Here is a 16,513-nt window from a genome sequence, read left to right on the forward strand (position 1 = left end):
GTAAAATATGAGAAAAATATCTTGCTTCTAAATTAAATATTTATTATAATGTTAGTAATATAATAATTAATATTTATTAATAATTTCTGTTTCTTCATTTTTTTTGTAATGTGAAAAATTTAATAAATGTGATTTTTTTTCCTTTCCTTATTGGAATTTTTTTTTAATTAAAGAAATTTTATTAAAAAAGAAGGGGTTCGAGACGGAATACGGTGGGGGAGGGGGCAGGGGTGAGAGGGAGTTAACCGTGAAAATGGAAATCTTCGCGAAACTGGTGAACGGCCGCATATCCTATCCGGGATGCTGAATGCTTTGAAGGGTTATCACTTGACCCCCCTTCACTCACTAATCATAATTACAACTTGTGGCATTATAATATATATATACACACATTGAAAACAACCTTCGATGAGACATGCAAACGAAACGTAATAATATATTGTCCCAAATATAGTGCTGAAATAATTTATTAAGTTACAACAAGGCCTTAAAAAATTGACGAAGTCACAAAAAATAAAATTCCGGCCTGGGGTACAGATAATGTTTATTATGTTTTTGGTGTCGTTGAAACCAAATTCGTTGTCCATTTTCCCCCATAATGTCAGGATTTTGATATAGCCTCAAAAAAAACCTTCATAGGAACATAAAAAGCTGAAAAACAACGTTCCTGTAGAGGTTTTTTTGAGGTTATGTCAAAATTCTGACGTTATGGGGTAAAATAGACACCGGATTCGGTTTCAGCGACCTCAAAAACGTATAATAAATATCGTCCCAACGTTGAATTATTTTTCAGTTTTCTATTTTCTGTGTGTTTGTAAAATTTTTTGAGGTTATGTCAAAATATTGACGTGGTGGGGTAAAATAGACACCGGATTCGGTTTCAGCGACCTCAAAAACGTATAATAAACATTGTCCTAGGGTTGAATTATTTTTCAGTTTTCTATTTTCTGTGTTTTTGTAAAATTTTTTGAGGTTATGTCAAAATATTGACGTGATGGGGTAAAATAGACACCGGATTCGGTTTCAGCGACATCAAAAACGTATAATAAATATCGTCCCAACGTTGAATTATTTTTCAATTTTCTATTTTCTGTGTTTTTGTAAAATTTTTTGAGGTTATGTCAAAATATTGACGTGATGGGGTAAAATAAACACCAGATTCGGTTTCAGCGACCTCAAAAATATATAATAAACATTGTCCTAGGGTTGAATTATTTGTCAGTTTTCTATTTTTTGCATTCTTGTAAAATTTTTTGAGGTTATTTCAAAATTCTGATGTGATGGGGTAAAATAAACACCGGATCCGGTTTCAACGACCTCTAAATCGTATAATAAGTTTGGTTTGAATCCCAGGGTTGAATTATTTTTCTTTTTTTTTTGTATTCCTGTAAAGGTTTTTTTTGAGGTTATGTTAGCAGAAAAATTTAGTTTCTTTGATTTAATTAATAAATTAAAAAAAAATATAATAGCAATAAAATAATATAAAATGACAATTAAAACATTAATAATATTTTTTATTATAATTTGTTAATATGCGATACAATTATTATAACAATTAATAAAATAACATTTAAGAAATAACACGTGTTTATTATATAAAATATATATAAAATATAATTGTTAAATATATAGACCCAGAGAAATAATATATTTATTTTAGAGCAAAATAAATAGTTATTTCTTTTTTAAAAAAGAACCTTTATTTGATTCAAATAAAAATTTTTATTAGATTTAAATAAAAATTTTATTTTCGCCCAATAAATTAGTTGAAATAAATAAAATTATTTATATCTTCCATTGTTTCGGTGATATAATTTTTAAAATAGAGTCAAATCAATTATTTTTATTTTCACCCATCATTTTACGACTGTGTACTTGATGTTTCGTTGATTGTGCAGATTTATTTAAAATTTTCTCAATACTCATTAGAGATTCCAAATTATTTGGAATTTCTGATTTGGAATTTTCTATATCAGAATAATTATTTTCAACTTTGTCAATTATTTTTTCCGTAGTGAATGCATCGCGACAATTTACCAATGATGATTCCAAACAATTTTCTATATTCTTCAAAAAATCAAGGTCCATTTTTTTCACATCGTTAAGAGTATTTTTAGCAATAATTTGATAGCGATCATTTATTAACTGATCCTGATTAATTGCTTGGTACTGATTAGTTATTTGATTCTGATTTTTTAGCCTGTTCTGATTAGTTACCTGCTTCTGGTTATTTATCTGGTTCTGATTAATTACCTGCTTCTGATTATTTATCTGGTTCTGATTACCTTTCTGATCTTGATTTTTGACATTAGCGCCAACTACATTTTTATCATTTTCCATAGTATTTTCATTGACCTCACGACGACGTCGATAAAGTGGTAGAATTTGATGATGATGATAATAAGGATCAGAATTTTCATATTTAAAATGATCATTGTAATTATTTGTGAATTCGTCGGCAGACGGAGTTTCATCAAATTTTTTGTAGGGAACCGTCGGAAGTAGGAAAGGATTTTGATAACGATTTTCATACGGAATAGAATAATCAGGAAAGAAAGGATTTTGATGACGATTTTCGTAAGGAATGGAATAATCATAATGTGGAAAGAAAGGATTTTGATGACGATTTTCGTATGGAATAGAATAATCAGAAAAGAAAGGATTTTGATGACGATTTTCGTATGGAATAAAATAATCATATCGCGGAAATGGGGGATAATTCCAAAAATTTCGATTTATAAATGGTAAATTTGGTTGAATAAATTCCGATTGATAGGGATAATTAGGTAAAAATATATCATTGTTGAAATTATATTTTCGTTTCTTTGATTTTCTTTTTTCATCTCGTGAATTTTCTGCGTCATCGTCATTATCGTCATTTTTCTTTATGCTTTTTTCATTATCGGAAGTTTGGTCAAAATTAATTTCATAACTATCCGCATCTCTTCGTTTACGGGAATATTTTTTTTCCCCACTATTATTGAATAGAGTTTTAAGGATAATTTTAACGATATTCTTTTCAAATTTATTGGACAGTTCGTCAAATTTAACTGATCGAGAAATTCGTTTATTTTTTTTATACTTCCAGGATTCGTCTTCTTCTTCTTCTGATGATACTGATGATGATAGTTCATCATATAATGGTGTTGTGTCATCATAGTTTGATTGAAAAATATTAACAGATTCATGTAGAGCATTAGCATCAAATGGTATTTTTGGATAATTTTGTAAATAATTTTTAAGAAATAATGCTGCATCATCTATTTCGATTGATTCATCAGATTTATCCTCTTTTCCTGATAATTTTAACTGTTGTGGAATTATTTGTTTTATCGGTTTTTTGATAAAATCTGTACTTGGAAATTCAGTTGATTCTGATACAGATTCAGGTTCAGATTTATTTTCTGATTTTAACATTATTTCTGGAATTATTGTTTCTCGTTTTATGAGTGTATTTGGTTTTTTGAAAAAATCTGTTGATTTTGATTTGTAATTCTTTATGATTTCATCTTGTTTTGCACGTAGATTATTTTTTAAATTATCTAATTCCTCTTTTGTTTTTTCAATGAATTGTTTTAGTTTTACATCGCCAAATGTATTTTTCAAAATATTGGAATTTTTTAATTTATCAATACTTTCATAGAGATTGCGAAGTATTTCTGCATTACGAATTTTTTGATTTTCTTGTAATTCTTTGAATTTTTCCAATGATATTTTATTGGTTTCACGTTTGACAATAAATGGTCGTAGATATTTTAATGGATTTGTCATCTCTTGAAAAATTGTGAACAATTTTATTTTTGCTTTATTCATTTTTTTCTTTAGTTTTTTGGTATTTGAGGATAATTTAGAGGGAATATTTATTGGATATGATTTTGTTTGATATTGATTATCAGATTTTTTTGTCTCTCTTGTGAAAATACTTCGAATTTGTTTACGTGATGATGATTGTTGTGTTGAATTTTCAGAATTTGAATTTTTTTTATCTGTAGAATTGGGGGAAGAAATTTTTTTTGAAGAATTTATTATCGATTTTGTTGTACTCTCATCGGAATTATTTACAGTTTTAGCTTCTCTTCTTGATCGTTTTATTTGCTTTTCGATTTTGAATTTTTTTATAATTTTTTTCTCATCGGCATTTGTTAAATCTAATTGTTTATTATGTTCTAATTGAACTGATTTTATTTTTTCTTTTAATATTTCAAATTCTTCAGTTGGCAAATTTTCTTTTTCCTCTTTTTGTAAATGTGTAAAAATATTCACTTTCTTTTTCTTTTTCTCATTAAATCCGCAAATCTTTAACTGTTAAACAAACGATTTTATAATAATTTTATTATATTTTTATATTTCTTATTTTATTATTATTATTATTATTATTTTTAATTTTATATTTTAATGTTAATAAAATAATTATCCTTGAATTTTACCTTTAAATTTGGAATCACCCAGAAACCAATTCCTCCAGATGGAAGAATAATGGAGACAGTACTGTTTTCATTTTTTCTTGTAATTGGTTTGATATTTGGTATTTCATTTTTATTTTTCAATTCAAGGAGCTTGTTGTTTAAAAGAACAGTTCTAGAAAAATTTTTTTTTGCATTAAAATTTACAAATTATAATTTTTTTTTGAAGAAAATAATATTTAAAAAAAAAACGTACTCGGCAAACATACGATTCGTAGTGTCAAATCCTGGTAGAAGAATGTATTCGTCAATTTCATTGATTTTGAATTCATTTAAATTTGCCATTATTATTTTGGGTGTTAAATTAATTCCAAAAATTGTTAGTGATCCTTTTTTGTATTTTAAAGAAGGTTTTGTACATTGACAAAAGAAATTAATATCGCTCTTATTTTCCATTTGCATATTTATGTCGAATACTTCGGGACCAACCAAAGTTTTGTGAAGTAACGAGACCCAAAAGTCCTGTATTAAATTAATTAATTAAAATTTTTTTTTTATTATTATTAATAATAATAATAGTAATAATTATTACCGGAGTGGATTTGAATAAATTTGAATTAAAAGGCTGTCTCATTAGAATTTGAGCACCAATTTTTGCTGCATTTCCTAATCTTCTGGCCCACACAAGTGCGCCAATAAATTGATTTTTACATTTCTCTTCTTTTGATTCGGCTGGTTTGAAAATTAAATTAAAATTTTTTTATATTTATAATATTAATTTGTTTTACATTTTTGAATTCTAATTAATTAATCAAAAATACAATATTTTCTATAAAGAAAATTGTTTTATTAATTTTCATATTTGAATTTCGCGCCACATCACCGCGCATGATCTATTACGCAGTGGCGGGAAATTCAAATTCGTAAAATCGTCTAAAACCCTTTTTCTTATTATTTTCCATAAACTTCATTAATAAAAATGTCTAATATCAAATATTATTAATTAATATTAATATTGAATGTTAATAATTAATATTAATAAAAAAAAAATCGTTAAAATTATCACCTATCCATAATGGTTTATCCGATATTGATTCTCCAATGATTTTTTCTAAATTTTCCTTTTTAGTCAAAATATTTTCGTCACGTATTATTACTTCATTATTATTTAAAGAAATCTGATCAAAATTTCTGAAACAAAAAAAATTAAATATTTTTTTTTTTTTAATTAAATATTTTTGTTTCTAAAAATGAAATTTTTTTTTTTGGAAAAAAGTAGTATTTTTATTTAATTTGATTTTTACTTACGGATGCCAAGTTACTGCTGAAAGAGCAGATCCAGCTGAATTAAAATAATTCTGTAAATATTTTTTTTCTTTTTTTGTTTTAAATCCAATTACATCAGGTCCAACAATAATACTCGTTGAATATCTTGGAAATTCATTAAGCATTTTTCGTAAATATTTAACTTCTTTTCCTAATTTTTCCCCTCGCAAATCACATCTTGTTTGACATTCTGTATTTATTTAAAAAAAAATGAAAATATTTTAATTTTCAAGAAATTTTATTATTTTTATTTAATTTTTTTTTACCATATCCAAGCTGCCAACTTGTATTATAACCCATTTGATCACTAAGGGCAATTAAATTCCATGTTTCTGATGAATCTTCATTATATTCATTTGATTCTTGTCCAATGCATGTGATTAAATTTAAACCCGATTTTTCCGCCCACTTATTAATTGCGTTCAAAATCGTTTCTATATAAACAGTTAATATTTTTAAATATTTAAAAAAAAAAATATTTAATATTAAAAGTTTATTTTTAAAAATAAAATAAATATTAAAAATTTTTTTTTTAAAATAAAATAAATAAATATCTTAATTTAGTAAAAAAAAAAAAATTCTGCTTTCTTGTCAAAAATAAATTTTGTAAAGTAAATATATATTCAGTAAATTTTTTTTAATAATTTCGATTAATTAATTTAATTTATACTTACCATTTAAATTATGATTGGAAATAGTTTGATTATCCTGAAGTAATTTTACATTTTCAAAAGTAAAAGAATTACTTTGCGGTCCAGCAAAACGAACATAGGCAGGCGAAAATGCTTTTGCTATGTTAATATTTCTTTCCAAATTTGTACTATATATAAAATGTCCAATTTTATCATTTTTTTTTTACAAAAATAATTCTTAAATTAATTAATAATTTATTATTATAAAAAATAGAATTTAAAAAAATTAACGTAAATTTTTTTAATGAAATAAATTTTTAATTCAATTTATTTGAAAAAAAACTCTATTTTTAATATTAAAAAATTGTCATTAAAACCCACCTTAAAAAAATATTTTTCAAATCATCAGAAAAAATCCATGATGGATCCAATGTAAAACTGAGAAATTTTTCACTAGTTACAAAAATTGGTTGTTTTATATTTAAATTTAAAATCACTTCCTTCGCCAACGAATGGCAAACTAATGAGAAAATGAAAATTATTATTTTAAATCTCATTTTTTTTCATTCATATATATTTTTCTCTTATTTTTTATTTAATTTTCAATTAAAAAAATTCAATTAAAAATTTTAATTTTATTGGTTAATTAAAACCAAAAATATAGGAATTTATTTTTAAGTCATTCACGAATTTTTTTTTTTTAACGAATTGCGCTTTGATCGACGTTCTTTTTTGAACTGAGATATTCGGACATGAATTAAATTTCATTAAATAATTGTTTATATTATATTATTTTTTTTTCTTATTGTGTAATTGGAATTTTATAGTTGTGTAAATTATAAAGAATTCAGGCTGTGCGACATTTTGAGAAATGCAATATTTGCAGAAAAATTTTTTCTTTTTTTTCCAAGAACAATAATTATTTATGTGGAAAATTTGGTTACAATTATTTTTTTATGCAACATTTTTTTCAAGAAAATTTTTTTTTTAATTCAACAAAATACAAAAAGATGCATGTTAACAATTGATTTACAAATAATTTGTTTCTGTTTTTATTTTTGGGAAAAATTTTAAACAAAAGTTTAATGAGAAAAGTTTTTTTTTAGTCTTAATTAGTAGAAGCCATTTTACCAAAAAAAAATTTTTTAATTTTTTACAAAAAATTTTACATTTCTTTTTTTTAATTTTTTTTTTACATAATATTCTAGTTAGAATTACTCTCTAAATCTAATTTTAAATTTAAATTTTTAAAATTTTGTCTTTATTTTTAGTGAGAAATAAATTATTTGAGGTTATGTTCGCGCTTTGAGCTTTGACCTAGTCTTATTTTAAGGTTATGTTCGTCCCTTGTTCTTTGACTTTGAATTTTGAAGGTGTGTTCGAAATTTTTTTTGTGAATTTGTAACGGACATCGGATTATAATTAAATATTGAATTATTTTGAAAAATTAAATATTTAATAAATTAAAAATTGAAATTTAAAAAAAATGTGAACATTGAGAAATTGCAAATTTTTTCGAATATATATATATATATATATAGTGTAAGTAATGACCATTGACGACCGGTTTCAATAGACTAAATAAGCAAGTTAAACCGTTACTATATACAAACGAAGACTTTCATATCTCAAGCAATTCTCGAAAACTGCAATTAAACAGCACCTATGACACTTACCTACTTAGAAATAAAAAAAAAATATATATAATCGAGTTGCTCTGACATTCCGCACTCTTATATATTTATATAGTTTCACATTTTTTTTTTCTTTTTTGCTATATGATTTTATACCGTGCGACTCATTCAAACATAGAAAAGTTTTTTTTTGTTTTTTTTTAAGAATCATTTGAACAAAAAAATTTAAAAAAAAAAAAAACGAATTTTGGTTCAGATTTTCTCGGATTATCCAAAAATTTTCAAAAAGTAATTCATTTTTTTTTTATTTCTATACTGTAATCAAAACGTGACTCCATAAATTTTAGTGACACATTTCTTTTACTTTTTTTTAGATATTTCAAAAATCTTTTCAAAAGCTAAACCGTGTAACACGTTGAAAAAAAAAATTTGCATAATTGGTAAATATTATAAATAACCATGAACGACCATTGAATTTAGTTCTATGGTAAAAATAGTTAATTTTGTCCCTTTATATTTGGTAACAAAAAATTTAAATATAGCGTAGATTTGTATGTAATAGGATTTAATTTTTTTTTTCAAATTTGAATTAGAATTTCTTTTGTCAATATAATAATTGAAAAATTAGAAATTTCGAAACAATACGTTTAAAAAAAAATTTTTTTTTACATAATATTCTAGTTCGAATTACTCTCTAAATCTGAATTAGTAAAATTTTTAACTAATTTGAATTAGTGACTAATTTACTAATTTTAATTTCAGTAAAATTTTAATTAATTTTACTAATTTTTAAATTAGTATTTATTTATTAATATTATTTAATTATTTAATTAATTAGTTAATTAATTAGTTAATTTATTAGTTAATTAATTAGTTAACTAGTTAATTAACTAATTAATATTTCTAAAAAATTACTATCGAATTAGTAAAATTTAATTAATTTAAAAGCAAAAAGTGAGACATTAATTAAAAAATGAAGAATTAAACAATATTTCAATTCGAAGAAATTTGTGATTTTATTTTTGCTTATAAGAATTATAAAAGATAAATATTGTAATGCAAATTATTGAATAATTATTTAATTTTTAAAAATAAAATTACCAAATTTTTCTTTATCTGAAATTGACTCACTCTTTGTACAGTTATCTTTTGTTTAAATATAATCGACTTAATTTTCGACAGAATATTAGCCACTGGTATATTTTTTTCAGTTATTTTATCTTTAATATAATTCTTTGTCATATACCTATTAAAATATTTATTTAAAAATGATTCAAGTTTATTCAATTGAAATAGAAAAAAGACATTGTGTTGTTATAAGAAAATTTTTTCTACTTAATTATTAATTGCCATTAATTAATTAATAATTGTTATTACCTAATAATAATAATAATAATAATAATAATAATAATAATAATAATAATAATTATCATTTTTATTATTTATTAGTTAATATAAAATTATTTTCAATTATCTATTTTTCTATATAATAATGAAGTAGAGAATTTCTTATCAACTTTCGCATTTGAATTTCGCGCCACAACACCGCGCATGATCTATTGCGCAGTAGCGGGAAATTCAAATTGATTTTCTTAATTTTTTATCAATTAGTCAAAAAGTAGACACTATTATGTAAAATATTTTTTTAAATTACAGTAATTATTTATTACTGTCATTATTTATAATAATAATAATTATTATTATTGTTATTATTATTTGTTATTAATATGAAATAATTTTTAAATCACTGTTTTTCTTTATGCAAACGGTTTTATTATCACCACGCTATTTTAAATAAATAAATTATTCAATTACAAGATCATTATTGTTGTCTGCACTTTTTTTCTATTTATATTTAAAATTGAAAATAAGTTTTCTCATACGAAGAACGTATATGTATATTTATTAAAATACACAGAAATCGTCACAGTTTTTTTTTAAATTACGAAAATTTAAGAAAAAAAATGGAAAATTAATTATTAATTGAATTAGTTGACAGGACGTTGAGAAATCGATATTATACATATAAAAGAATGCACATAATTGATAGAAAAGTATATATGTATAAAAGATATATATATACATATATATATATTGAGAATATATATATAAAAGAAGAAAAAGTAATTGACACCAATTGAATATTGAAGCTATTTAAACGATGTTGTTAAGTTAATTTATTAAAATTAAAGCAGGAAACCTTCCTTCGAGATAATAAATATTTAAATTAGAACTAGTATCGCAAGGTCCTTGGGTCATCCACGAGTAATATAGGAACATTATCTCTGCTCCTTATTTTGCGCAGATTTTTACACAAGATTACAAAAATTTATATATAGTAAACAATATATATGTAACAAAAATTATACGTTACAGCATCTTTCTTTTTTTTTAATAAAAAAAATAATTTAAATAATAATAATAATAACAATAGTACCTCAAAAGCTTTTATTTAATTAATTAATAATACTAATAATTTTTATGTTCCGGACCCCCTAAATTTTTTTTAATTTCCCTTTCTTTGTTTAGAAAACGAAAAAAAGAGATTAAATTTTTTTTTTTATAGAGGATCCGGAACATAAAAATCATTAAATAGTTGTAATAGATAAAAATTATTAATTTAATTATATAAATTATTAATTATATAATAATTTTCATTGAATTTAAAATAAAAAAATTTTGTCAGGGTGAAAATGAAAACTTTTTTAATATTTTTGTATTTTAAATTGAATTGTGAATACGGTGGATAAATGAACACGTTTTAGATTAATGATTGTAGCGTGAAAAAGATACCGTTTTGCACTGAAAAAATTCCTCTTTACATATATAATAAATATTCTTTCGCGAATTATTTCAATTTCCATATTTGAAATTATAATCCTTTTTTTTCATTATTATTATTATTATTATTATTATTATTATTATTATTATTATTATTATTATTATTATTATTACTTATTAGTTATTATAATATAAAATAATTTTTTAATTCACTATTTTTTTATGCTAACAATTATTTTTGCTATCAGTATAAAAATTTCGAGTCTACTTTTCTGCAGAGAATTTTTTCATCAATTGTCAAATTTGAATTTCGCGCTACACCACTGCGCATGATCTATTGCGCAGAAGCGGGAAATTCAAATTTGTTTTCTTAATTTCAAAAAATTAGTCAAAAAAATAGTAGGTAAAATATTTTTTAGAATTACAATAATTATTATTTAATATTATTATTATTATTATTATTATTTAATATTTATTAATATGAAATAATTTCTTATTTTCAATATTTTTAAGTTATTTTTTTTTTTTGTAAAATATATTGTGGAAAATATACTAAAAAGTGAACTATAAATATTGGTATACCATATATGTATAATTTATTATACATGTCTCTGTGTATATATATATAGATACTAGTTGGTATAAAAAATATAATTTAACCAACCAGAAAGGCCAAATTGACAAGGACGATGACAACTGGGACGTCTTCTGACGTAAATCAAAAGTAGAAGAAGAAATAACAGAAGAAAGATGAATCGAGTCTGTGATTCTGCAATTTGCATTTTCTTAACTATCATAAATTGCCATGATATTGCCAATATCGAATAATAAAAGTTGATATAATACGGATTATATAACATATATATATAATAAGCGCGATTTGTGTGTAAAAATAATAAGTAATTCTTTGTAACTAAAAAAAAATGGAAGAAGAAAAAATTGAGATATTTTAAATGTAATTTCAAAAATTTGACAAATTCTAACATTAAAAATAATTTTTAGTTAATTATTAAAATTGAAGAAAAAATTTAAAAAGTTTAACAAAAAAAAAATAGAAATGGGAAAAAAATTCGTTTCTGCTATTCACAGTTTGGGTTTTCTACAAACTGCACTGTAACATAACCTCAAATTCCTAAATAACGGTCATTTTTTTAAATTTCGGTCAAATGCTGGTGAATATTTACTATTATTATATTTAATAATTACATTAAAATATATTATTAAATATATTATTTATAAATTATTAAAATAATTTTTTTTTTATATTTGACAAAAAAAAAATTATTTTTTTTTCCATATGGAATTTTAGTAAAATTATGCTTAGTCATGATAAGACTTACCATCATCTGACTTGGAACGAGATAAGTTGTTTTTAACTATCACGCTTTCCTTTTCCGTCATCATGTCTTGTAGCTCCTGGACTTCCATTTCAATGGCATCATAACTTTCCTTCTTTCAAAATTTGCATAAATTGACAGTTACAGATCGCGCCGCATTTCGATCTATATCTTTATCCATATTCTCTTCTTTTTTATTTTTCATTATAGTTTCTTCTTTTTTTAATAATAATAATAATAATAATAATAATAATAATTTCACATATTCTTCAATAAACACTATATGTAAATTCATCGAAAATTATTAATATTATAATAACCTATTTTACACAAATTCGGCAAATTAAATTTAATTATTATTATTATTATTTATTTTTATTATTATTTTTATTAATAAATAAAAAAAAATTACTCCCAGAGAAATGATATATTTGTCTCAGAGCGAAATAAATTTTTATTTGATTTATAATTAAGTATTTATTTGATTTAAATAAATACTTAATTGATTCAAATAAATTGGTTTATTTGATTTAAATAAATACTTAATTGATTCAAATAAATTGTTTTATTTGATTTAAATGAAAATTTTATTTATGACAAATAAAATTTTTTTTATGACAAATAAAATTTTTTTTATGACAAATAAAATTTTTTTTATGACAAATAAAATTTTTTTACGCCAAATAAAAAGAGCTGAGACAAATATAAGTTTATTTAACTCAAGTATATTATATTTGGTTAAAATAAAACATTTATCTGAGTGTAAAATTTATTAAAAAAAAAAAAAAAAAAAAAAAAAAAGGCAATAAATGATACACACAGAGAAAAATTATATTTAAACCAAATATATATTATTATTTGAATTAAATAAACGTATATTTGTCTCAGCAACAACTAGACTTTTTATTTGTTTTAAATAAAAATTTTATTCGACATAAATAAAACACATATATTTGACCCAAATAAAATTTATTTAAAACAAATAAAAAATCTAGTTGGTACTGAAATAAATATATTTTTTCTCTGGGTGTAATAATAATAACAACAATAATAATAATAATAATATTAATAATAATAACAATAATAATAAATTATTGCGCTTTGTTATAACAAAAATTGTTGTTTTATTATTTTGTTATTTATAAAATTATAATTATTTTTGCATAAAAAAATAAAAAAAGTATATTAAAATAATAATAATAAGAATAATAGTAATAATAATAATAATAATAAGAATAGTAATAATAATATGTTATTTAAATATATAATAAATTATTAATAATTGTTAATTGAAAATTAAAATTAAAAAATTGAAATTAAATTAGAAAAAAATTTTTTTTTAAATATACACAAAAATTAAAGGTAACTCGAAAGAGAGAGAGAGAGAGAGAGAGAGAGAGAGAGAGAGAGAGAGAGAGAGAGAGAGAGAGAGAGAGAGAGAGAGAGAGAGAGAGAGAGAGAGAGAGAGAGAGAGAGAGAGAGAGAGAGAGAGAGAGAGAGAGAGAGAGAGAGAGAGAGAGAGAGAGAGAGAGAGAGAGAGAGAGAGAGAGAGAGAGAGAGAGAGAGAGAGAGAGAGAGAAAAAGAGAGAGAAAAAGAGAGATCCTCGAAGAGTGGGCCGCACTTATATTATATATACGGATCAACGGCCTCCGACGTCATCACCGACCGAGTTTGTGTCAAACGACAAATATCGTCTTGTCTTGTTTCCGAATATGTTAACAAGAAAATTCCAGATGGCGTTACTAACATTCCTCCACCCCCCCCCCTTTCCTCCCCCTATTTATATTACACTCGTGGAACAAAACATAAATTACTGCGTGTCTTTCGCTCATAATAAAAAAAAAAAACAAAAAAAAAAATCAGTAATCGTCTGGAGGACGATCAAGGCGCCAGGCGTCGATAACCGGAAGTCGCTAACCCCCCGCCCTTTTCACCTAGAGAACTTGCGTTATATTTATTTTGTTTTAATATACCAAAAAGTATATATATATATATATACATGTGTGCGCGCACACACAACTGCTGCTCCAGTCAGATTGGATTTTTGATCTATCGATCAATCGATTATATCAATTTTTTAAAGATTAATAATTATTTTTAATTTTTTTAAAATTAATATTATTATTATTATTATTATTGTTAATTAATTAATTAATTGACTGATCACAGTCTCTTATTCGCGCGCGCGCACTCTCGCTCAAAGTCCGAGCCGGCAGAAAGCGGTCGCTCTACTGTCTTGTCGTCTGCAATGGGAATGGCCGATAGTCTCGAGACAAGCGTGGGGACGTGCACGTATCGCGATTATAATATATACGCGTGTAACATAATTTTTGCTTGGAAAATGTGAAAAAAAAATTATTTTTTTTACCATCCAATTGTTTTTTTTTTTTTTACTGATGAAAAATAATGATGATGTCCATCGATTACTATATAGAAAAAGAAGAAAAAAAAATTAATTCCTTTCTACTCCTCTGCGTTGGAAATAGGTCATTTTACTCCCTAGTGTTGAAAAAAAGGCGTTTTTCTCTCTAGGGTTAGAAAAATACTTTTTAGGGCACAAAAAGAAATAGTTTTACTCCCTTGTGTTGGAAAAAACTCGTTTTTCTCTCCAGGTTTAAATACATATTTTTGTTAGAGTTCAAAAAAGTTAGTTTTACTCCCTAGTGTTGGAAAAAACTCGTTTTTCTCTCCAGGATTAGAAAAATACTTCTTAGGGTTCAAAAAAGTTAGTTTTACTCCCTAGTGTTGGAAAAAAACTCGTTTTTCTCTCCAGGTTTAAATACATATTTTTGTTAGAGTTCAAAAAAGTTAGTTTTACTCCCTAGTGTTGGAAAAAACTCGTTTTTCTCCAGGATTAGAAAAATACTTCTTAGGGTTCAAAAAAGTTAGTTTTACTCCCTACTGTTGGAAAAAACTCGTTTTTCTCTCCAGGATTAGAAAAATACTTCTTAGGGTTCAAAAAAGTTAGTTTTACTCCCTACTGTTGGAAAAAACTCGTTTTTTTCTCTAGGGTTAGAAAATTACTTTTTAGGGCACAAAAAAAATAGTTTTACTCCCTAGTATTGGAAAAAACTCCGTTTTTCTCTTCAGAATTAGAAAAATATTTTTTGTTAGAGTACAAAATAGATAGTTTTAGTCCCTAGTGTTAAAAAAAAGTTGCTTTACTCTCCAAAGTTGGAAAAATACTTGTTAGGGTACAAAAAAGTTAGTTTTACTCCCTAGTGTTGGAAAAAACTCGTTTTTCTCTCCAGGTTTAAAAAAATATTTTTGTTAGAGTACAAAAAAGATAGTTTTACTCCCTAGTGTTGGAAAAAAGTTGCTTTTCTCTCTAAATACTTATAAGAGTAGAAAAAAGAACAGTTTTACTTCCTAGTGTTGGAAAAACATTGCTTTTTTCTCCAGGGTTAGAAAAATATTCCTTTGGGTTCAAAAAAAAGATCATTTTACTCCCTAGTGTTAAAAAGAAAACTCGTTTTTCTCTCCAGAGTTAGAAAAATGCCCTTTTACTTATTAGGGTGTAAAAAAAGACCGTTTTACTCCCTAGTGTTAGAAATGGCACTTTTACCCTCTAAAGATAATGAAAATTCCTACTTTATCAATAATAACAATAATTAGAAGTTAGAATAGATTTTATTATTTATTATTATTATAATACAATAATAATAATAATATAATAATAATAATAATAGTAATAGAAAATAATAGTAATTATAATAATAATTTTTGTAAATATTTTTGTTTATTCAAGTGTCACATTAGTTAATAAATTGAAATTTTTTCGCATTTTGTTTTCTTTGCACAATACTATAATTGACAATTTCAAAATAAATTCATAAAAAATAATTTTATCAGTCAACCTGATGACCTTTGATTGACCTACACGCGATACACGAGTAGGATCTCTCGTTTCCATTTATTTAAACTTAAATGTAAAAATTTTTTTCAATCCTTTTTTTACAAAAAAATAAAATAAAAAAACCAAAAAAAAAAAATTTTTTTTTTCAAATAATTATCGTTATTATAAAAATTAACTTCGTTATTTTTTATATTATTATTATTTTATTATTAATATTATTATTATTATTATTATTATTTATCATTTATTTATTAATTATTATTAGTATTATTATTATTTTATTATTCGTATAATATATGTAATGAACGTCTCATAAATTATCAAAACATAATAATATATTACCAAAAAAAAAATATAAACAGTTATCTTTTATTTTTAGCCAATTTTTATCATTTTATAAATAACGTTAAAAAAAATTTTTTTAAAAATAAAAATTTATTTTTCATGAATTATCAAATTTTAGATAATTAAAATAATAATAGTAATAATAATAATAATTATTATTATTGAATTATATAATTCTGAAAATTCAGACTCATAGAT

At 23.4% G+C, this 16,513-nt stretch overlaps 1 protein-coding gene across 10 annotated transcripts in view; it reads right to left on the minus strand.

Annotated features, from left to right (window-relative positions):
- LOC127291259 (hepatocyte nuclear factor 4-gamma-like) overlaps window positions 1-14,337 on the minus strand; it is a 54,041-nt gene extending 39,704 nt beyond the window's left edge. The window contains exons 1-11 of one of the 10 annotated variants that reach the window (XM_051320279.1): window positions 14,282-14,337; window positions 12,117-12,284; window positions 6,743-6,881; window positions 6,404-6,549; window positions 5,996-6,163; window positions 5,712-5,919; window positions 5,470-5,594; window positions 4,996-5,135; window positions 4,660-4,925; window positions 4,428-4,578; window positions 1,629-4,302 (exon numbers count right to left, since the gene is read on the minus strand). In XM_051320279.1, coding sequence (XP_051176236.1) covers window positions 1,834-4,302; window positions 4,428-4,578; window positions 4,660-4,925; window positions 4,996-5,135; window positions 5,470-5,594; window positions 5,712-5,919; window positions 5,996-6,163; window positions 6,404-6,549; window positions 6,743-6,881; window positions 12,117-12,204 — 3,900 coding nt within the window. In that variant the 5' untranslated portion in view covers window positions 12,205-12,284; window positions 14,282-14,337 and the 3' untranslated portion in view covers window positions 1,629-1,833. The other 9 variants (XM_051320274.1, XM_051320275.1, XM_051320277.1 and 6 more) reach the window with 9 other exon arrangements.
- Window positions 14,338-16,513: the final 2,176 nt, after the last annotated feature.

This window comes from Leptopilina boulardi, unplaced genomic scaffold (assembly GCF_019393585.1).
Source record: "Leptopilina boulardi isolate dan_hultmark-lab unplaced genomic scaffold, ZJU_Lbou_2.1 LbouV2_130, whole genome shotgun sequence".
NCBI classification, from domain to species: Eukaryota; Metazoa; Arthropoda; class Insecta; order Hymenoptera; family Figitidae; genus Leptopilina; species Leptopilina boulardi.